At 40.8% G+C, this 21,605-nt stretch overlaps 1 protein-coding gene across 2 annotated transcripts; it reads right to left on the bottom strand.

Annotated features, from left to right (window-relative positions):
• Positions 1–3,078: 3,078 nt before the first annotated feature.
• On the bottom strand, positions 3,079–21,596 carry TMED8 (transmembrane p24 trafficking protein family member 8; the record flags this gene model as incomplete). 2 transcript variants are annotated; one of them, XM_081863676.1, is made up of 6 exons in its annotated part: positions 3,079–10,257; positions 10,836–11,129; positions 12,036–12,177; positions 14,206–14,335; positions 16,244–16,322; positions 21,128–21,596. In XM_081863676.1, 6 exons carry the CDS (start codon positions 21,594–21,596, stop codon positions 10,040–10,042), a joined length of 1,332 nt encoding a protein of 443 aa, XP_081719802.1. In that variant the 3' UTR covers positions 3,079–10,039. The 2 variants fall into 2 exon arrangements, with proteins under 2 accessions (XP_081719802.1, XP_081719803.1); XM_081863677.1 differs by having other exon boundaries at positions 12,051–12,177.
• Between the last annotated feature and the right edge of the window lie 9 nt (positions 21,597–21,605).

The raw sequence follows: 21,605 nt of genomic DNA, 5'->3' as shown, positions 1-21,605 counted from the left end.
GTCTCCACCCCCATCGTTCTGCCCGGACGCTGAGGTCCAGCGCCGAGGGCCTTCTTGCGGTTCCCTCATTACGAGAAGCAAAGCTACAGGGAACCAGGCAGAGGGCCTTCTTGGTAGTGGCACCCGCCCTGTGGAACGCCCTCCCATCAGATGTCAAAGCGATAAATAACTACCTGACATTCAGAAGACATCTTAAGGCAGCCCTGTTCAGGGAAGTTTTTAATCTGTGATATTTTAGTGTATTTCTGGTTTTTATGGAAGCTGCCCAGAGTGGCTGGGGAAACCCAGCCAGATGGGCGGGATACAAATAATAAATTATTATTATTATTATTATTATTATTATTATTATTATTATTATTATGTGTTTGTCCCCAGTAATGTGCTCATTATTGCAGTTTCGTGCTTCAGGGCTATTTGTCCCTTGGAGGAAAAAACTACTTAAAGCAGAGCACACAATCAGAAGAGAACATTTATCCATGTTTTCGGATAATCAGTTTGGTATAGCTCCAGGCTGCCTCGTGATGCAAGTTTGTTCAGCTGCCTGTGCAAAACAAAAATACCAAGAAAACCTCCACAATGAGGCTGTGTGCAATGAGGATAGCTTCCATTGGTATATAAAATGCCCACCACTGAAAGAAATTTGACTTCATATTCTAAATGAGCCAAAAGATCTGAATGCAGGCAAGATTTAAGTATTTGCTGTTTATTTAGCTCACACAACATGTTTCAAATCTAAGCCTATAAATATAGGCTAACACAATTATTTGCAAGGGGAGCATATTGTTAGAATCCGAGAGCCCTCTTAGCAGCAAGTAAGTATCTCTTGTATATTTATTTTTAAGGCAAGGGATCTCTGCCCCCCACTCCAGGCATCCTTTTAATTATGCATTCATTATTTTTGCTCAAGATGGTATGGAGGCAGTTATATACCATCTGCTTTAAATATGGTTTGCGGTGCAGCACGAGTGTCAGGGTGAAACTTTATTTTCTACATGGTGCATGTCCTGTAGCTTTCTACTGAAATCCTGTAATTGTTCCTACAACAAGTATCCTGGGGGTTTTCAGTACTGATGTTTTGATTTGTTTTTTGCACTATGAATGCCCTTCCAGGCAGCAATAAAGCAGTAACCTTGGAGAAGCACTGAACAGACAGAAGCGTAGTAAGTACCGGTAGCTCATTTGATAAATCCCCTTAGTTTTATCATATCATCAGTTGCTTCCTTATTATCAGGGGGGTGTATATCATAGTCTTAAGAAACCTTCCCTAACTGGAGGATTATGAAAATTAACCACAATTGTTTGCATTTTCTCATCTTGCATCATGGCTTTTACTTGTGACTAGCAGAAGCACTGAAGCCTTTCACTTCCTTCCCCATTACCACTCACACCCTAGAAATTCTGCTCAGTCCCTCTATCTGGCTTCTGAAAGGTCATTAGGCATTGCTGACATACTCCATTCTATGAATTGCGTCTCTATATTAAAAATAAGAAGAAGAAGATGCTGAATTTTGAACTAGTACAGTATAATTGATAAAGAATTTTCACAGCTCCGTTTATCTTTCAGAGGTTTCCCTTATAATCTCTTTGAAAGAACTGGTGGTGTAAGGCTGTGCACACTCTCAAAACAGTACAGATAAGAAGAGTTGAATGCCATCATGGCCAAGCCTTACACAGTCAGCGTTTTTGGAATTTATTTGACAAAATTTATATACTGCTCAATTGTAATAAAACCTCTTAGGCAGCTTACAAGAATTAAAATAATCATTAAAAACCACATAAAAACAATTAAGAATACTAAAGATTAAAATTAGCAGTAGACTAAAAATATATTAAGACATGTCAACATCTATGTGTCTAGATAGTCATGCCTAAAGATTTTTTTTTAAGTAGGTGTTGAAAAGAATACAGTGAAGGCACCTGCCTGATGTACATAGCTCCAAGTGAAGGTGCACCACACAAAAAGACTGATTTCTTATGAATGCAGAACAAATATTAGTTGGCACCTGTAACAGTGCCAGTTCCACAGATCAAAATGTCAAGTGGGCATATATGAGGTAAGGCAACAGGTCCCAAGCTGTCAAAGGCTTTATATACTAATAGTAACACCATGAACTTGGCCCAGTAACAAATTGGCAACAAGCACAGACCTCTGAACAGCGGTGCTGTATGTTGATAGGGTCTTGCTCCTGTCAGCAACTGTGCTGCGGCATTCTGCACTAACAGCAGTTTCCTGGTTAAGCACACACGGAGTGCATTTGTTGCAGCAGGTAAAAGCCACTTCTAGCCACTGAGGCTACCTGGTCCTCCAGTGACAGAGCTAGTTCTCAGGGCACTGCATACCTACTCCTTCAGCAAGAGTGCAACCCCACCCAGGGCAAGCAATTAATCAATTTCTCAGGCACAGGAATCATTCACGCACATAACCTCTGTCTTGCCAGGATTCAAGGTCACCTTATTTCCCCCGTCATCCATCTCAGCCACTGGTCCGGGGCCCACACTTATGGCATGTGCACTAATCAGTACTTGGGCACCTTCAGAGTGACACTTGCACTGTAGCCTTCATCCCACTTCCTTCATAGCCTAAAGCTCCCCAGAAAACTATGGAGCCATCTGGACCCCTCAGTGCTGGAAAGAACACTTGGGAGCAATTAAGGGGACCTTGAGTAGGTGAGGTTAGGCAGAAATTAACTGTGTGAAGTAGAGCTCTGGCCATTTTTTTAAAAATGTGCAAAGGGCCTCTGTAACAATAAGTGCTTAACTGTCTTACAGAAGTGAGACAGAACCTTTATGAGCATATGAAGCGGCCATATACCAACTTGACACATCTGTTGTTCTCTGACAGGCAGTGACTCCCCAAGGTTCCAGGCAGGAATTTCCCTCAGCTGAGATTCTTCGCCTTTGACTGGACTTAACCATCCAGGGATCCTTTACCTTTACATTTACCTTAACTGAAGATAGCAGTAACTGAACCTGTGCCACTTTTCACATAGAAAAGAACTCAGACCAACACCCCCTTTACCTCTGCACTTCATTTTCTTCTTTCTTCACAGCAGCAAAGGAAAGGCGGAAGGCTGAGGCTGTATGATGAAAATGTTTATTGAAATATTTTTTGAAAAATGCAAACACACAAGTCACAGGTTTACTTCATGCAATGAAACATACATTAACCAAGTTCTACAAGGAACAGCAAACACACTAGAAAAACTTTATCTCGCCAGTACCGGAACATACGAGTCAGTGACATAGCTTAATAAAATATCCTCTCAATTTTAAGGGGGGTGGGAATGTTTGGGAGGATGTGAGCAGCATATTTGTGCACAAAATTAATGATTAAGGAACAAAAATAAGATCACATGGGTCATAAATCACTGACAGAAATCCTACAAGCTACAGAAATGGTGTATCAAGGTGGCATTCTGACTAGAGGGCATGTTGCAGCTAGAGGTTGATCACTCCAGATAGTCTGTTCCTTTTGTCTTAGCCACAATGTTTGAGTATAGGCTACTGTTAACACCTTGGAGTACAGTTTGCTATGTTCAATAAAGTTCAGCCTCTCTAGGTATCCTACAACTTGCCCAAGAGGCAGCCCATTGATGATTAGTGGTGAAACAGAGAGCAAGTGAGGCAACACCTTAGCTGGTTATACCAAGTTTGTTTAAAATGCTAGAAGGGAGCTTCTTAGAATTTTGACTCGGGCCTAGGCTTAAGAGTTCAAAGCAAAAACAACCATGGAAGGAATTCAGCACTGTGCTATTATGATCATTCCATCAGTGCAAGCATTTCTGCTTGCCAGATGAAACAACCTCCCTGCTTCTTCCCCTGCGTGCTATTATGTTGGGGAACATATGCAGGCGGAGGAGAGGAGAAAAGCTCTGTTGCACTAGCGGGACTTGTTGCACTGGCTCCTGTTGGCTGAACTGCTTATTTAAATCTGGCCCAAGTATTTCAACTACATGTTTTAAAATGTACTTTATTTCAAAGCACAGCTCAGCTGACTTCAAAATATAGGATCGTTTGTTTTTGTTTTTTTTATTTCAACATCTACTACGGAAGGAGAGGTTTGTGCAATTCAAAAGCTTACTTCCAGCAATTTGAACATAAGCTGGTCAAATATATCATCAACCCACTTGTTTTGTGATTTTAATTATTTCAACCACGTCTCTCTTTTTCATTATTGCCCAGGCCCCAACACATCCCAGAGGGAACTGGACATGTGCTTCTTGAACAGTAGTCTCCCATTATGTTCTGCCAAGCCACTTGGGTGGTAGTGGGGTCCTACATATTTGGGAGAAGCCATCAGTCTCTTGTCAGCTCAAAGGATAGCATACAGCAGGACTGGGAAAGACCCTTGCTCAGTACCTCGGGAAATCAGCATCATTCTGATGGGACTGTACTGGTGGTGGCCTAGATGCACTCCTAGCGGGACAGGGATAGCCTAAATTCTGTTGTCTATGCTTTGGGATCCTCTAGGTTAGATTACTGTAACACATCATACATGGAGCTGTCTCTGAAGACAGTTTGGAAACTTCAGGTGGTGCCGAATTCAGCAGCCAGGTTGCTCACCTAGGGAAGACAGTTTGTGCATATGCCAATCCAGGCCCAACCATGCTGGATGCCAATTAGTTTCGAGACCCAATTCAAAAGTGCTTCAAAACAAGCACTTTACTATAAAGCCTTCAAGAATCACCTCTTCCCCATATGAACCAACCTGAAGCCTTCGTTCGTCATCTGAGGCCCTTCTTGTGTGAGAGGTCCAGAGGCAACACCACAATAATGGGCCTTTTCTGCAGTAGCCCCCGCTTGCAGGATACTCTCCCCAGGGAGGCTCATCTGGTTCATTTGTTACATCTCATTAGGCACCAGGCAAAAACATTCCTCTTCTCCTAGGCCTTTGGCTAATTAAACAATCTATAACATTTAAAACGGGCAGGGGGTATGGCTTGTGTTTGGTATTATGTTATGCATTTTTGTGGTTTTGTATTGTAAACCACCATGTGATCTTCCGATGAAGGGTGATATAGAAATTTAATAAATAATAATAAATAACTTCAAATAAGGCATCTTCATAGGAAATGGTCTGATGTGGTACTGGGCTTTGGAGTTCAAGAATTCACTATTGGGCTAATGCAAGCCCTTTGGAATATAGCCATTATGTTGTATGCCACTGTTCTAAAGTAGCAGTTTTACACTTTCATGTAGTCCAATTCTAGCCATGTTTATTCAGAAATATATCTCACAAGAACCAGTCAGCATATTTGTAGGTGTATTGCCTTAGGATTGAACCGTGTGTGTGTATTACTCAGTTCACGGGTTTCTTTGAGCAGGGTCATACATTTAAACCCAATAAAATTCATTGATTCAATATATCTGATGACACAAGAAAACAGCAACAGAATTATTGTACAGGTGTGTTTGTTTAAACTACACAAACTGCCTTTGATCAAGATCAGGAGTTCCCACACTTTATCATGCTTTCCACTTATAGTGGCTCAGTATTTTTAGCCTGCACATCTAAGAATATGTTTAAACTTTGTGTTTAAACAAACACAAAGACTTGCCTGGTAGAAGGTAATCTTTGTCCACAGGTCAGTGGTAAGCAAATCAACAAATAAAAATTGACCACCATGAAAAGTCATTCCACTAATCACTCAAAGACATCAACATAAAATGCAAGATGACCAGCCACTGCATGGAGTTTGCTCTTGGTGCTGATAGGGGATGTATAACTATAGATTGATGCTGTTTCCTGGTCCAAATAAAGTATATAGGAATATCCTTGGGGATGAGCTCATCTCTCTTCTGTAAATTAACCACAACTACAGTGTTAGCTATGCTTACCTCAGTTTTATCTGTAAAATGTTTTAAGGCCTTCTGGAAAGGTAACAGAAATATGCTTTATGAGGCACAAATCCTTGGAATGGGAGACCTTGCAATCCTACACACGTCTACTCAGAAATAAGCCCCACCGAGTTCATCTACACATATGATTGGATGCCTTAGCTTTACATCACACAACTTTTTCTTTATCATTTCCTGGCAACTGCATCCTGGTTAAGGAGATAAGGCTACTTTCCCAAAGCAGCACAAAGGGATGTAAAATTGATTAGCCCCAGATGATCACCTGTTTAACATGCTTCTTGCAGGAGAAAGGAAACTACGTGCTTGGTGAAAAAAACAAAAAAGAAATGGTATACCAGTATACTTGATTTATGTAATTTGCTACTTTAAAAGGCATTAAAAGGGTATTAGACAAATGGAAGGACAGAGCTATCAACTAGCTAAATGGTGCAGTCTGCGCAGAGGCAAACAGCATGAGAGGGCTGTTGCTTTCATCCTCTGCTTGGGGCTTTCAAGAAGCATCTGGATAAGGTCACTGTTGAAAACAGGATACTAACCAGACAGACTCTTGGGAAGAACATGAAGGGTTGTTGTTTTGTTTTTATATTCTAATAAGTTTTCCTCTCACTTGAAGATTCTCAGATAATTATTTCTTTTCTTTTTTTTTCTAAGAGGCAGAAGCAAAATAAGCAGAAACTGGGCTGTAAAGAACTGAAAAGCACAAAAGCAAAACAAGCCTTTCAGAAGCTAGCAAGTCCCCAACCACAGAGATCATACAATGGAACAGAGCTACAAATTTTTAAATTTAATTCAGTCATGCCAATTCTACACTTGCCTATGAAAGTGCTGAAGTAAAAATAAAGCACATACGGAAAGATTGATGATGATTATAAAATATTCTCTCAATTTGAAGCAACAACAAATTGCTGAAGTATTCAGTTGCTTCAAAAACATCACACAGAACAAATGGAGCAGGGATCAAAGTACTTCAAGTGCGTTGTTACACTATATTGATGAGGTCTTCACAATTATTTTAGAAATTTTCAATCCCTTTGGCCCCTGATCTGAAATCATAGCTGATCTGTCCTAATGCCTGAAACTGGTTTTCCATTCCATCTCAACAAATGCTTTAGAAATTACATGTATCAATCCCAGACAAGTATGTGCATTTTCCCTGGCTATCTCCCACATAACTCTTTAGGTGCCAAGATGACAGTTCTCCAGAGATTTTAGGTCTGTGATCCAAGAAAGAGATCCAGATTTCATGATGTGAAAATAGGACAACCATACACACATTGTGCCCTGGCTGCATCTCTATAGCTGAACAGTTCCCGTCAGTATTTGGAAGGGCATGTGGTGTGTGTGTATTTATCTTCAAACATGGTTTCAAAAAGTACATTACATTTGTATGTGGCCAAAGTGTGTTGGCAAAAGACCAATTTTAAACTGATTTAATCAACAAGAGCAGCACTGAAACCAATGTGTTATTAAACAGACTGTAGAGAGGAGAACATGTAAGGCCTTTGCTCAATTTGAATCTACTGCAGTTTAGGTTATTAACTCTTAATTTCAAATTCTGTTCTCTTTCCCAAAGTGAACTATTTCCAGCCAGGAAGGAGACACTGCCTCATATATTTATAGGTAGAACATGCAGTACAACTTCAGTAGCAATTAACATGAGCAAACACACCTCTAGCAGGCATGGGCTAAAGAACAAAGACAAATTTATTGTGCTGAACAGATATTTTCATATTACTTGTGTGACAAAAAGCAGAGAACTCTGTAACAAACAAACTTAACTTGCATACTGTACTTGATTCACACAATCTGTCTTTATAGTCCGCTCTTCAAGCAGAACCCTAGGTAAGGCAAATACCTATCATTTTACCTGTCTATACCAAAATAAGAGCCCTTGTATTGGACATATTTAGCAGACTCTGTGTGTTCTCTAAAATGTGGGAAGTCAAGAAATTAACTTTCACAGGGAAAATGCTTTGAACAATAATGAACAACAGTGTTTAAAAACATTCAGAGGGAAGAGAGTCTTTAAAGCTAACCATGGGCTGTGCAATCGTGAGACACAAGGGAGATCCTGTTTCTGGCTTTTCAAAAATACAGCAGCTGCTGTTCAGGATATTTATAGAAAAATAAATACACATACTGTCCTTTAAGCCAAATAATCAATCTGCGTTGCTACTGGATTGCCTCTCATTCTCTTTCCCTCCAATTGATTTGCAGAAAGATAAGCCCAAAGTTTGCTTCTTGCAAGTCCTGTGCTTTGCAAACTCTGTGCTTCTCACTTATTGGCCTGGAATCAGCCACTAATTTCTCCATTCTCACCGCAAATAAAAACAAAATGCCTAGGAGCAGCTACACCTGACTTCCACTTTAAAAGTTAGCAGGAGCCCTTGTTTGCCAGGCCTCACTACCAACAATTAAAAGACTTAGGTTTTCACTCCAAGTCTAACTTTTTTTAAAAAAAAAGTTCAATGGAACCAATAGACTCTTGCTACCTTATTTGCTTTGCAACTTTTCCTTCCTTGGCAAAGTACTTAATATGGCATAGTTAGAGAACCATCATGTCTGTTTGGAAGATAGATTCTTTGGCATTGCACCTTCTAGCACTAAACTATCAGCAAAAGATAGCTGTATATATGATCAAGGGCATTTCCTCAAAAGGTCTCCAAAATGTGTGTGTATCCTTCATACTATAACTGTTTGCTGAAATCATGCAAAGAGCCAAGCAAACACAAGAGATAAACATCAGCAGCCGCTGTTTTAAAAGGCATACTCCAGAGTTGCTTCTGAAATCCTGATAAATACACGTATTAGTCCTTTGCTGCAGAAAGGACTATGTGACCTACACATATATACCCTATAAAACCTGAGCTGTGAACGATAGGTGATGTGACTGCCACTCCTCTGAAATATAACAGTTATCTGTGCCGCTTATGCTGTATTAAAGACTGGCAATGGCCTCCGAAGCCTGAATGCAAGGAAAGAGGCTCTCTTACCAACTAACACCTGAGAATTAAACTAGAGGTGTCAAAAATAAGGCTGAGGAAAATCCCTTATGTGCATTATAGAACACTCTACACACTATCATGAGGGCTAAGACGTTGATGCCCAGAATAAAGGACCTCACTTGCCAATAAATGCTACTGCATGGCTCAGTTTTCCATCACTGAGATGGAAAGGGATGCTGTGTACTCGTATGACTGTGCACAATGGCCTTCTTGTAGCTTGGAGTGCTTATTGGTGGAGTGCACAGGCACGGCACAGCAAATATGAACAAGCATAACTATATTATCATATGCAAACTACATTATCATAATTTGCTTCCAGTGAAAGTGACTTTTTTTTTTAATGAATCCACTTGTTGGAATAAATTGACACACAAGCCCATTTTGGGTTTGACACCCCTATCTTAAGCTACACTGAATTCAGGCAAAAAGTCAACCAGTGAAAATAACATTAGCCCCAAAAGGTCTGGAGGAGGAAGAATCTTTGTTTTGTGAATTGCTTGACTAGAATTATTTGGTTTATCCTTCCTTCTTCCTTCTTCCATTTTGTGCCCTTTCTGAGAGAAAATACATGTAACTTAAAATTCTTTCAGGCAAGCTGTGAAATCCAGGTATCTATACCAGCAAATACACACCAATTTTGCCTTACAATAAACTAGCTACATTTGCACGGAACTAGAAGAGAGAAGACAGGCTGGCAGTGGCCTGGATGGCATACATACATGCCATTTCAGAAGCTTCCCAGAGACCAAGCAAATGGCAGTGCACTGCACCGCAGCATAGTAACAATGCAGTTTCTACAGGTTGCTTTGGCAGCTGATCCCAGTGATTATTTGCAGATAGAGGAGTAGAAGGTGATAATATATTTACCCCAAAAGAAAAGGCATATTTCAACTTCAGTTCATGGAAGTGCAATAGAAAGTAAAAGCAGACACCTGAACCTGGTCCAGTGATTTGCTTTCTGTAACTAAGCTCTCAGATTGATGTCTGCATAAAACAAACGAGCTGCCAATAATCACGTGCATCACTTTAACAGTGAGGAAGGGTTGAAGGAAGTCATCCATACATAAGCATAGAGATTCAGCCATCAAGTGTGTGCCTGTTAGGAGATACTAGTCATGACAGGCAGCTTGCTTTGGTGTCTTATGGCCCACCCACTCCAAATCTCATTAACTGCTCTAGCTGGTATAATAGACATGGAAGAAGAGAATCTTGTTGCGTAGGAGTGAGTAAGAATTGTCAAATTTGAGCAAGTAGATGCCCTCGCCTGGATAATCGTGGCTGCCTACTTGCACTTCCCGGTGGCTATCCCTTCGGTAGACAGGCATGATCTCCCCATAACGGGTTCGCAAATAGCTTCTGGAGCCTCTTTCCACATCACCAACTGGGATAGGTCCTGAGAATAAAGAAACACACAAAGCATCAGTGAACAAAGCAAAGACTAAAAAGTGTTATCAGACTGACTAAGGAAGATCACAAGAAAAAAACATTATGCTTTGCAGTGGACCATGGCTTTCTAAGTTAAGTGTCTGCTGATGACAATGAAGTTCTACAGATTTTCTTTTTTAATCTCGATGTTGATTATAATTTATGTTGATGTTCAGTATGCGTTTTATGTTTTTTATTTTATGAGGCATGACAGTCATAATTCCTCTTCCCTCCATGTCCCTTTTCTCTTGTGTGTTGTATATTACATAATGTAATTTTTTTTATTATTTATATGCCATCCATCTGACTGGGTTGTCCCAGCCACTCTGGATGGCTCCCAACAAAATATTAAAACACAAAAAACCTCCCTGACTTCTAAAAGTCAGATAGAAGTTTATTTCCTTGACATCTGATGGGAGGGCATTCCACAGGGTGGTCATAACCACCAAGAAGGCCCTCTGCCTGGTTCCCTGTAACCTCGGAGCTGGATCACAGCATGCTGATATTAAGGCAACAATCATGACTCTTGCCCAGTTCTGCACTGACCTTCAAACTCTTCATCATCATCATCTTCATCACTTGATTCACTAACTTGCACAGTAATTGCAGTGCTAGTAACAGAAGTCCAATCAAAATAGACTCCAAAGCCAATGTCATAATCTTCTGTGGCAAACTCCCAGCAGACACGCTTCCCATCAGGGTGAGTTGGCACCCGGACTGTTAACACCTCACCCCGTTTCACTACCATTCGGGCATTCTTCTCCTTTGTCATCTTTGTTTTGAACTCCCTTATCTTGGCGCTTGTCCAAGTAGTGGGGGGAATTAGAGGTGGAGGACGAGCTGAAAGAAACAAGGAAAGTATTACTAGCTTGTAATCAACAGAGGGCATAGTCTTTAATTTCATTGTACATTCTAAATCAACACTGTGAACAAGCGGAATAGATTTTGCTTGTGCGATGGGACTCCACCTTCCTGCAGTCCCCCAGGCATTCTCAGTATGTGCTCTGAAGAATTGAGAAATCCCCTGGGTACATAAAGGAAAGAAGAAGAAAGGAGAGTCTCATTGTGCAAACTGAACCCCACTGATGCAATGGTGAATTCTGTTCATATGGTTGCCAACTTTCAAAAAATTCAAAAAGAAATAATAGTTCTCCTCCACCTTTATGCTGGTAGAGCTCTTCGAAACTGCAGATAACTATTTTTCTTCCTCTTCATCTCAACCCAACTTTACCTTGGGATGATTGACACTAGTCTTTTAATGTCACTGACAAAAGCAATCTATCTCATATTTAAACAAACTATACACCCAGACTTAGTATGCATTTAGTTTCACATAGAAAAGCTTCTCATGGGGAATTAAGTGACAATGCGTTTAACTGTCAACACTATCCTAATATAGTTGATTTGCTATGCCAAATGGGCTGTTTTAAATGAATTTCTTGTCTGGGGGGGGGGAACCATGCCCAGAGAAATATAGCTTTGAGAACCTTGCTCCAGGGCTGAATAAATAAACTGCCTTTCAATTGAACTCAAACACCACTGAATTAAAATAAATAAATAAATTAAAAACAAAATAAGAGCAGACATAGTCTACTGTCCCAGTCTCCTATTTTTCTAAACTTATAAATCAATTTCATGTTTGAAGATTTATCATACCAGAGTATCAATATTACATTTGGGATTTGTCCAGAACTCTGGCCACTAATAAATAATACCCCGAGACAGTGATGTAGTCTTAAATCTTACCTTTCTTCTGCTCACCCAGTAAATCTGTAGTTTCCAGCTCTGCTGTAAGGACATCTACTGCTCCTGTGTATTCAGACTGTATCATGACTATATCACCTGGTCCTTGTGGGTCAGGATACTTTGTCATCCGCACTACAGCCTCCTATGCAGAGGACACAGGCTTCCTTAGAGTCACACCATATATTTTTGAAATTACTACATTTATTTGCATTTAATTACTAAATTTTACCTGTTGATGCACAATTTCTAGGTCACATACCGAAAACCATGGAGATTTCTTAAGTGTAGGAAATAGATTACCAGGAGACTCTGCATATATCTTTTAAGACATGATACATTTACTGTGCCTCCCTCTACATAACTACACTAGTGATCATACCACCCACCCTCTTCTCCTGGAGCAAATGTAAAGTACAAAAATAGTAGCACAAAAGTGATATGTTGGGCAAGAGACCAGTAGCAAAACTAGGAAGCAGGTGCACTGGCTGTTACAGTGTATAAAGACATATTCCCCAGGTTAAAATCTGACAATACTAGTAAACACTGCCAAAATTGCCCTGACCTCATCCTTGGAGCTCTTCAGTGGAAGACAGGTTGGGCATACAGAAATTCTCCTGAAATGAAATCATGTCAAAGTGCATTCATTGCAATAATTAGGCCAATACAACTTTGCTATTAAGAGACATCTATTTCAGTTCATTTTAAAATGCATGAAGCACAGACCAACATTTGCATCTGTAGTCTCATAGCCTTACTGTTAGGAAAACAGCAGAGAATAAAGAAACCAAGTGCTAAAAAATGACAGAATACTTTGACCTTTTTCTAAAGTTCAATTTTCAATCCCAATCTTACATTTTAAGGAGGATCAAATGCAAATCAAATTACTTTCTAAGTACTATATTAAACACCACAGCTACTCATCAACAGATAGAAAGAACTCTGGCAGACATATATTTTTTTGGCACACTCTTCCATTGTCTCTCAAGACACAAATGTCAACAATCTTACTCAAGATTCTTATCTCTGCTCTCTAAATTCAAAGGCTGCATTTGCATCACTGAAGTGACCTCTCTGGGGTGCAAGCCTGGGCAGCATGTATGGGGGTCCTGGGCTGTCCAGATGACAGAACCCCACTCTTGGCTTTGCTGATATGGTCCAAAAGAAAGAAAAGAAATACATTTGGCACTAGCTTGGTTTCAGGAGTTGCCAGAAGGAAGAATAAAAGATACCATCCAACCACCTTAGGGACTCCGCTTCGGATTTGTGTCGGGTTAACTCATTAGCCTTTGCTTCTCCTGAAGATATCCCGAAAGGCAGTAGAGGTCAATTCAAAGGAATTCACAGAATTTATATATGCCCAAGTCAAATCTGTGTCTAAATTCGTTAGACACTCTTTGCAACTTTGTTCTATTGTGTAACTCACAAGTTCTTCAACTTTCTACCCCTAGGAACCAGCTGAGAGGGCTGAAAAATACTGGGGACCACCAGTCACAAAATGGTAGTGCAACCCTAACCCTTTCCTTTGTATTTCTAGTTTGCTATTATAAAGAATATTAACCTCTCTCTCTCATTTTTTTCAGCACCTCCTCTGGTCTTTTAGCCTCAGAGAAGGGAGACTTCTTTTCCCTCTCTCTCTTTAACCCCCCCCCCCATCTCCCAGCAAACTTTACTCAGAATATGGGAGGGTTGGTTTGCTGGTGCTGGCATTTTTCCAACAAAAAAGGCTACAGCATGGCCAGGGGACAATGCAGGTAAGGAGGCACTGGATGAGATATGGCACCAAAGCCCTATTGAAAGTAGACTTAGGCACCATAATGGTCCCCAGCCATTTGAGAAACACTGGTCTAGCTTCACTCTCTCCCTCATATGTTGCAAAGCCACACATATGTCTTTTCACACTTCTTCCTCATCAAAGGGTTTTTTAATTTTAAAATTTTGCAGACCCCAGAGAAGTAAAAAGTGTCCAAAAAATGTATCCATGTCTTAACAGTACACAAATGTGATAAAGTGTTCTTTTAATACAAACAGCCCCATAAACTTAACAGGAAGTACACATGTATTATGAACAGCATCACAAATAAACCTAACAAAGTGTATTGCCCATGTGCTACAAAGACGAATGCATTCAGAAATAATACTGTGCAGACAGTCTAGGAAGCCAGTCCCCTACCTCTTTTGGGTGCTGGTGTTGATCAGTTAGGATCTCTTCCTTTCCTTCTACATCTTGCTCTTTCAGACCATCGTCAGCACTTCCACAATCCTTTGTAGCCTCTGCATTCACAGGTGACCCACTCTGCAGCCTCTCAAAGAAAAACAGCAGATCAATTCAATATGTTTTAAGAGAAATTCAGGATGTTTTCAGGCAGGTGAAACAATAATAAATGAATCTCCAATCAAATAGGGAAATTGATTAAAGGATGCTAAAGAAAGGGATGCTAAAGAAACAAGATTTCTTTAGTATGTGTATTCCTGACACAACCACATAAAGCTGTCTCAGCTGAGCCAATGCTACAGTGAATAATTCTGCAGCTATGTACTCCCTTAGGTAGCAGAAATTCAGCCCAGCTGAGCCCGTCCAACCACCACTTCATAGCTGATATACTTTGTAAACATTGGCTTTAGCAAATCATACCCTGCACTCAGGCTGATTAATTCATCTAGACAGAAAAAGTAGATCAGAATAATGTGACAGCTTGATGCAAGCATCTCCATGTCTATAATGAAATTTTCGCAAATAATTTTTTTTAAAGATACATTAAGCCTTATGCAAATACATTTTACAGATAACAACACAGGGCTTACCAACAAACCTTCAGGACTAACCACAGCAGTAAGTTCCTGTCCCAGCTAACTACTCTGACCTCTGGAAAGATGGGAGCAGGGCAACATGACCAAGTCTGGGGTTATTTAAGCTTGGTCACGCCCTCTCTAAAACAACTGATATTTGACAGTTTAACTGGCAGAGAGAGTCTGGCTGGCTATGGAAGTAGCTAGGTGTGCTTAGGGATTTGTCAGGCAGGAGAAACCTGTATAATTTGGAGGAAAAGGACATGGAAAAGGACTAGAAGTGCTTTTAGAGGAGTGGGTACCCATTGCAGGAGTAGATGGTTTTAATAGAAACAATTCTGTTGTAGAGGACTATAAATTCTGGTTTAGACCTGAAACAGTGTTTCTGACAGAAAATAAGTACTGTGCCTTTAATAGTTAACCCTTCAAACCTTTTCTCTCTTTCAGTGTTCATTAATATTTTCATCATGCCTCAGCTTTAATTTATAACTTGTTTAGGGAATAAGTTGTCACAGTTGTTACTGGCGATCTTATAGGATGGTACTCAACTATGTTTTACTCAAAGTAGACCCTTTTAAATGAATTGGCTTAGTTGTATTCATTAGTTTCAGTGAGTCTATTCCGAGAAAAATATAGTGGAAAACCTCTCTCTGTATTTCTCTCCCTACCCACCCCCACCTATTTTATTTTTTTTAAAGTCATTCTTAGGGTCCATTTTGGAGGAGAAACTAACAAAAATAATAATAATCTTAAAGAATAATCTAATTAGAATCTATTATCTAAAAGTAAAGAACATATTTCCATCAGGAGAACATTTAATATTCAAACCTCTGCTAGTTTAGAGAGCAAACATGGTAGTAATGAAAAAAAAAATTACCTGGCATTCATGCTATCTTAGAGATTAAAGCAAAAGCCTATTTGGCATCAATGGGATGCTGCACAGCATCCCTGGATGAAAACGTAATTACAGAGGCAGCAGGGATTTCCATCTCCTCTATGCTCCAGAATTCAAATGCCAGGATTACCTAAGTTTGCTTTTAAAAATAACATTGTGCTTTCACAATAAAAGCAAAGTTTAACTCATTGAATCCCGCTCTTTCTCTTGTTAAACATGGTGCACTATAGGGCATTACAATTATAATATAATACATTATAATACATATATAATTATTAATAGATCAGCGTCTGAACACTTCAAAAACCCATCAATAAAGAATCAATATGTCATTTACAGATATTTTGCAGGAGTTACAGAATATCCAACAAAACTACTAAATGAAGCAACTGGCAGATATTCAGATATATATTCTATATTGCGAAGGAAAGCTGAGCTGATTACTAGACTCCTTCATCACCAGAAACTCTCCTTCATTGCTCCTGAGCAAGACCTAATGCAGGCCTTCATTACACATATTTCCTACCTGCACTGCAAGGCATCATTTTCAGATGTGGCAGCTGCCAGGAAAGTAGATTCCGGTCTTTGATCTGAATCTTCATTCTCTAGAAGAGGGCAGAAAGAAATAATATTTGGTTTTTCGGCAGTTGTAAAACTCTAGCTATTATCCAGTGCTAGGCTCTTATGAGTGAAAGGGAGGGAGGCAAGTTTTGGCAATTTTTCATTTCCCCCTGCAGCCCCTTGTTCTCCCTGAAAAAGCTGCTTCAGCAGTTGAGGGACTCTCTGAAACAATGTGTGAGGGAGTGCTGAGGATATCAGAGCAAATGGACAGTCAGCAAAAATTGCATTCCACACCTACTTCAGGCTATATCACAATCACAACTTAAAAGACATACTCTGCTTCCTTAAAGTCATATAACAAGCAGAGCACAATGAGTTGTTATGACAGTATCCAGATTGTATAGAGTCTGAGCCACAGAATACAGATGTGGCAGCCTGACAGCAGGCCCCAGATTTAAGGCATCACTTGCTATATAAACATCTCTTCTCTCCATTACAGCACAGGACAAGCAAAATGGCAATGGCCATCAGTACTTATCATGATGCCTGCCAAACTGTCCCTTTCAGTTCTTAAACAGTAGTGAAAAAATCAGGGAATGCATTAATATTGGGTGAAAACCAACAACCGTGGAAGGACAATGAGGAGTAACTTTAATAAACAAATTAGGACCATCGCTAACTTAAACATAGTCAAGAAGAACACAGATAACCTTTTCTAAACAGGAGAACAGGATAACATTTTAATTCATTTAATCACTGGCTTTTCAGTAGAGATTACTCACAATGGGAGCACGCTATCATTAGTTTTATTATTTAAATTCATGAAAGCCCAGACCAGGAGTGACAAATTAAATTGATAATTGTTTATAAAGCTCTGGTATACCTTGTTTACCGATTGTAGATTTAATGGAGGAACTGGGAACAGGCAATGCTATAAGAGTTTTTATCTAGGTGGATTATCTTTAGAATTGTAAGAAAGCACAACAGTATGGTGATGGCAATGCACAATTTTCTTTTCACAAGTTAGAAATTATACGTATATGTACTGTAAATTAAATTCTGCAGATTAATCACATTTAAATGTGCTTGCTCATTTTCTGCATTTCCCCATTTCTTGGGTTTCTAATGTTTAGCTTTTCAAAGAATGTCAGATTCGGGAGAACAATTTGGAGAAATAAAGGAAAGTATGGAGAATGACAACCAATTAGTTTGAAAAATATGGAGAACACTGCTGAAATAATAATGAGAACTACCATAGTGCTTTCAGAGCATTACATATATTATCTCATAATCCATATATACTCATGCAAAATAGCCCAGCATTTTCATCTCTGAGGTAGGGTGTGTGGGGGTGTGAATGAGTGAGAGAGAGAGAAAAAATAGTTGCTTGACACCACCCGCTGCAGCAGTTGTTGGACTTCAGCTCATCAGCCCCAGCTTGGTGAGTCTATGGGTCATCAGGAGGAATCTAGGGGTACTGGTTCTTAAAACGATTTTAGAAAGCCAGTTCTGAACATTTAAGTTCTGGAAGTGATTTGCTAAATCATTTTACAGGTAATTTTGTTGCCCTGCCCTTTTGTTCAGTTTTACAGATTTTCAGAAAACTATCCAAAGCAGTAAGTAAATGCTTGTTGTCAGTGCTTTTTTGTGGGGGGACGCAGGGGTATGCATACCCCTAAACATTTTGTGAATCTAAAGTTTGGCCTCATTGAGGGGCATTATTTCAATATGAGTAGGAAAATGAGAGTACCCCTAAATATGTTTAAAGAAAAAAGCACTGCTTGTTGTGAAAAAGTCTCAACAACTAATTTAATAATTCCTTCCTTAACCTGGGCTTAGCATAAAAGATCCCTCTTACATTAGTGCTTATCTGCTCAGATGAACAGAAACTTTACATCTTTCCAAAAAAATTAAGGATACTGTACTGTACTACTACAAATACAGTAAAGCTATTCTACAATTTCCTTAAGCCAGTATAGATTTTGGCATCAAGTACAGTATTCAGCGTGCTAACAATTTCAAGCTGGTTTTGTTTGTATTCATTTTTTTAAAATGTACATTTTTAGCTCTTAAGGCTATGAAGATAAGACTTGAAAATGTGTAGGCAGCAACTGACAGGGTTTTGAGAGAAGCTGTTGAGCAGAAATTACAGTACAGGTGTGGGGGGCTCCAATATTGTTTGCATAATATGATTGGGGGCTTCCCTTTCGTGCAGGATTTTGATTGAAAACAAGCAAATGAATTATTTAGAATCCAGACCCATCAATGGCTTAGAAGTTCTGAGGATCACCACAATTAACCCATAAATAAATAAAGGGTAAAGAAGTGTGGTGAGGGAGACTTCCTCCCACAGTTATAGAAGGTAACCAATAATAGGGAACCAGAACAGAAGCAGGTATTTACTTTAAGGTTGTCACAGCTGCACAGTGAGAGTTGTGTGTTTTTAAGAAGAAAAGAAGTGCATTAGCTTTGCAAACACAGGAGAAAAAAGTCCAGAACTTCAATCTCCACCTAGGAGAATCACCAGCTTGTCTCAAAGCCAGCACTGACACCCAATACTATAGCAACAGATGATTTCATTTTTATATTTCACTTATTATTATTACTCAACATCCTTTGCATATTGATATTGATATGTGGGAGCTAACTATTAGGCACTGCTTATTCAGTGGTGGTGGGGACTTGGCATTTACACAGCACTTCCACATACATTATTTTGCTGTGATCCTTACAAACAATTGTCAGAAATTATCCTGCTGATAACTGAAGATGAGAGATTAAGTCTATGGCCTCCTTATGTCCACCGTTGAGTTCAGATGGCAGAAACTAGATTTGAAATAGGGATATTCTGATCAAAGGTATCCTCTCAGATAACAATGTATACTAATGGGGTTTTGAAGTATTTGTGGCCTCATTTGCTGGGGCAGAATCTGCTTAGACCTGCCTTTTATTTGTATAGATTTTCAGTTTTTTAAGGTATTTATTGGCTGTGCTAATTATAATTGACTTCATTATTTCTACTGTTTGTAGGTCACTTTTTCTAAGTGACTAATAAATAATAACAACTGGGGTGGGGGCTAAGCTGCACAGAGTCTTAAGTCTGTGCACAGGGTGTATACTTTTAAATCTACCACTGATTTCTAGGATCCTCCATTTTAATGATTAGTCAACAACACATTTCCATTGCTTTCACTTAAACCTCTCTATGCTGTGTTATTACACTTGAGATTTTAGAAGTGAAGTGTCTGGCGCATAAAACAAGAAAGCAAAGAAGTTCATGGCAATGCCACTACTGTCTGCTACCTGATGCAACAGTTACACCAAGGTGCATTAGCCCAATTAGAAAACAACTGGTATGCTGAGGGAAAAATTAAACAATGCAGTAACCCAAGGGAACAAAAGCTATTAAAGGCTAGCTCCTGACAAACAAGAATATCAAACAAGCTCATCAAACAAGCAATACTGCAGTATATTATGCTCCACCACACTGTTTCTTGAGTGATAAATAAAACATTGATGGGTACTGCAAAACATATAATGCAGTATTATGATTTTGTTCTGACACCTGTTCAATACTGTTCTACACAGTACTGATTACGTTCTTGGTGATCTCCTTATTAAAGTGATTCGGTGATATCCAGTTATTCTTCATGCTGATCTTTCTGTTACAATGGAAATGAGTTTATGCTCTTTGGTTCCACTTCTAGCTACTGGGATACCACAATTGTGAAGAACATCAATATGGGCAGCCCATCTTCAGGAAGTCTTTCATGCCGCAATTCTGCCTTGCCCCAACACACCTAATACCCTGGTCTTCTGTAATACGCATGACTCTTCCTTGTACCTTGGTTTCAACTGATCAACATAAAGAAAAGATGACAATTTATGCAACCAGTAAACCACTTGTCAAAGCAATGACGATTGCAGAAAAATGCGTAATCTGCCAACACTCAAGGCATAAATTCTGGTATGGATGGAGCTAGCACATCTACAGATGTATAGGATAGTGAAAGGATGCATGTAAACTTAACTTTAATTATTACTTGTAGCTTAAGCACTACAGTATGTTGTCATGGAAAATGGTGTGCAAAGGCGAAAATCCAAAAAAGGTAGGGGTCCTTTCTAACCGATGCCCCTGGGAGGAAAGGATGCATTGAGTTCCTTAGGAAAAACCATGGAACTACAATGACAGTCCAATCCTACAAATATTTATTCAGAAGAAAACCCCATGGTCTTCTTACTCCCTCGAGCGATTCACTTGCACCTCGAGTTTTCCAAGGCATCAATCAAACCAAGGACGACTATATACTTAAAACGGAGGTCTAGGAGGGTCTGTCTGGAAAGAGAAACGGATTGTTCTTCCTACTGACCAGGAGGTGGCCAGCAACTGTCTTTTCAGGACCCCCAGCCGGCCTCAGGATGACTCTTTTCAGGCTTCCGCGACGCCTCGCCTGGAACACCTGCAGCGCCAGCAGAGCAACCCAACCCCCAGCCCGGGCTCCTCGCCGCGCGCCCCAAGCCGGCTTCCCCCACAGTAAACGCCTCCCGTCGCGACCTCGCCGCTCCCCTCGTTTGGCTTACTGAATGCCAAGAAGCTCCCCGAGCGGCAGAAGTTCAACAGGTGGCGCACACGCGTGCCACAGGGAGGGGGCACCTGTTGGATTTCTGCCTGCAGCGCCGCTGTCAGGGGACCTTCCAGGGAGCGAGGGAGGTGGCGAGCCACACGGGCCCTCCTCCCGCGCTCCGTCAGTCCCCGGGGAGGGGGAAGGCCCTAACGGAGACGGCGTTTTCTTTTGCCCCCCGCCCCGCTATCTCCACCCGGCAGCCGCGAGGGAGGCCCCTGAAGTACCTGAGGAAGGCGGCAGCGGAGGCGTGAGGCGCGGCTTCTTCTCGTCGTCTCCAGCCCCGCCAGCGGGGCAACTGTCGCCGCCTCCTCCCAAGCCGTTGGCCGCGGAGGGTTCGAAGCGGGTGCCCACGGCGGCGGCCAGCACGTCCGACATGGGAAGGCGGAGGGCTGAGCCGCCCGAAAGCAGCCGGGGAGGGTCGAGCGGAGCCGAGCAAAGCCGGAAAGAGCCGAGCGGCGATCGTAGCCGCTCCCGTCCCCCTCCCTCACCCGCGACCACCACCGCAGCCTCCTCCTCCCCTCGGGCCTCCGCCCTACGTAGTTCCCGCCTAAAGCCGGCCGCTTTCGAAAGGGCCGCTTTCGTCAGGCTGCTACAGAGGCTTCTCTGGCGGGCGGGATGGGGAAAGGAAAGGCGGCGCACTTCCCGGAAGCGCTGGTAGCCATGGAGACCGTTCCAGGAAGGACGCGTTGCCATAGCAGCGCC

The sequence above is a fragment of the Podarcis erhardii genome (genome assembly GCF_964252035.2).
Source record: "Podarcis erhardii genome assembly, chromosome: 1".
Lineage (NCBI taxonomy): Eukaryota > Metazoa > Chordata > Lepidosauria > Squamata > Lacertidae > Podarcis > Podarcis erhardii.
This window is presented reverse-complemented; position numbering and strand designations above follow the sequence as displayed.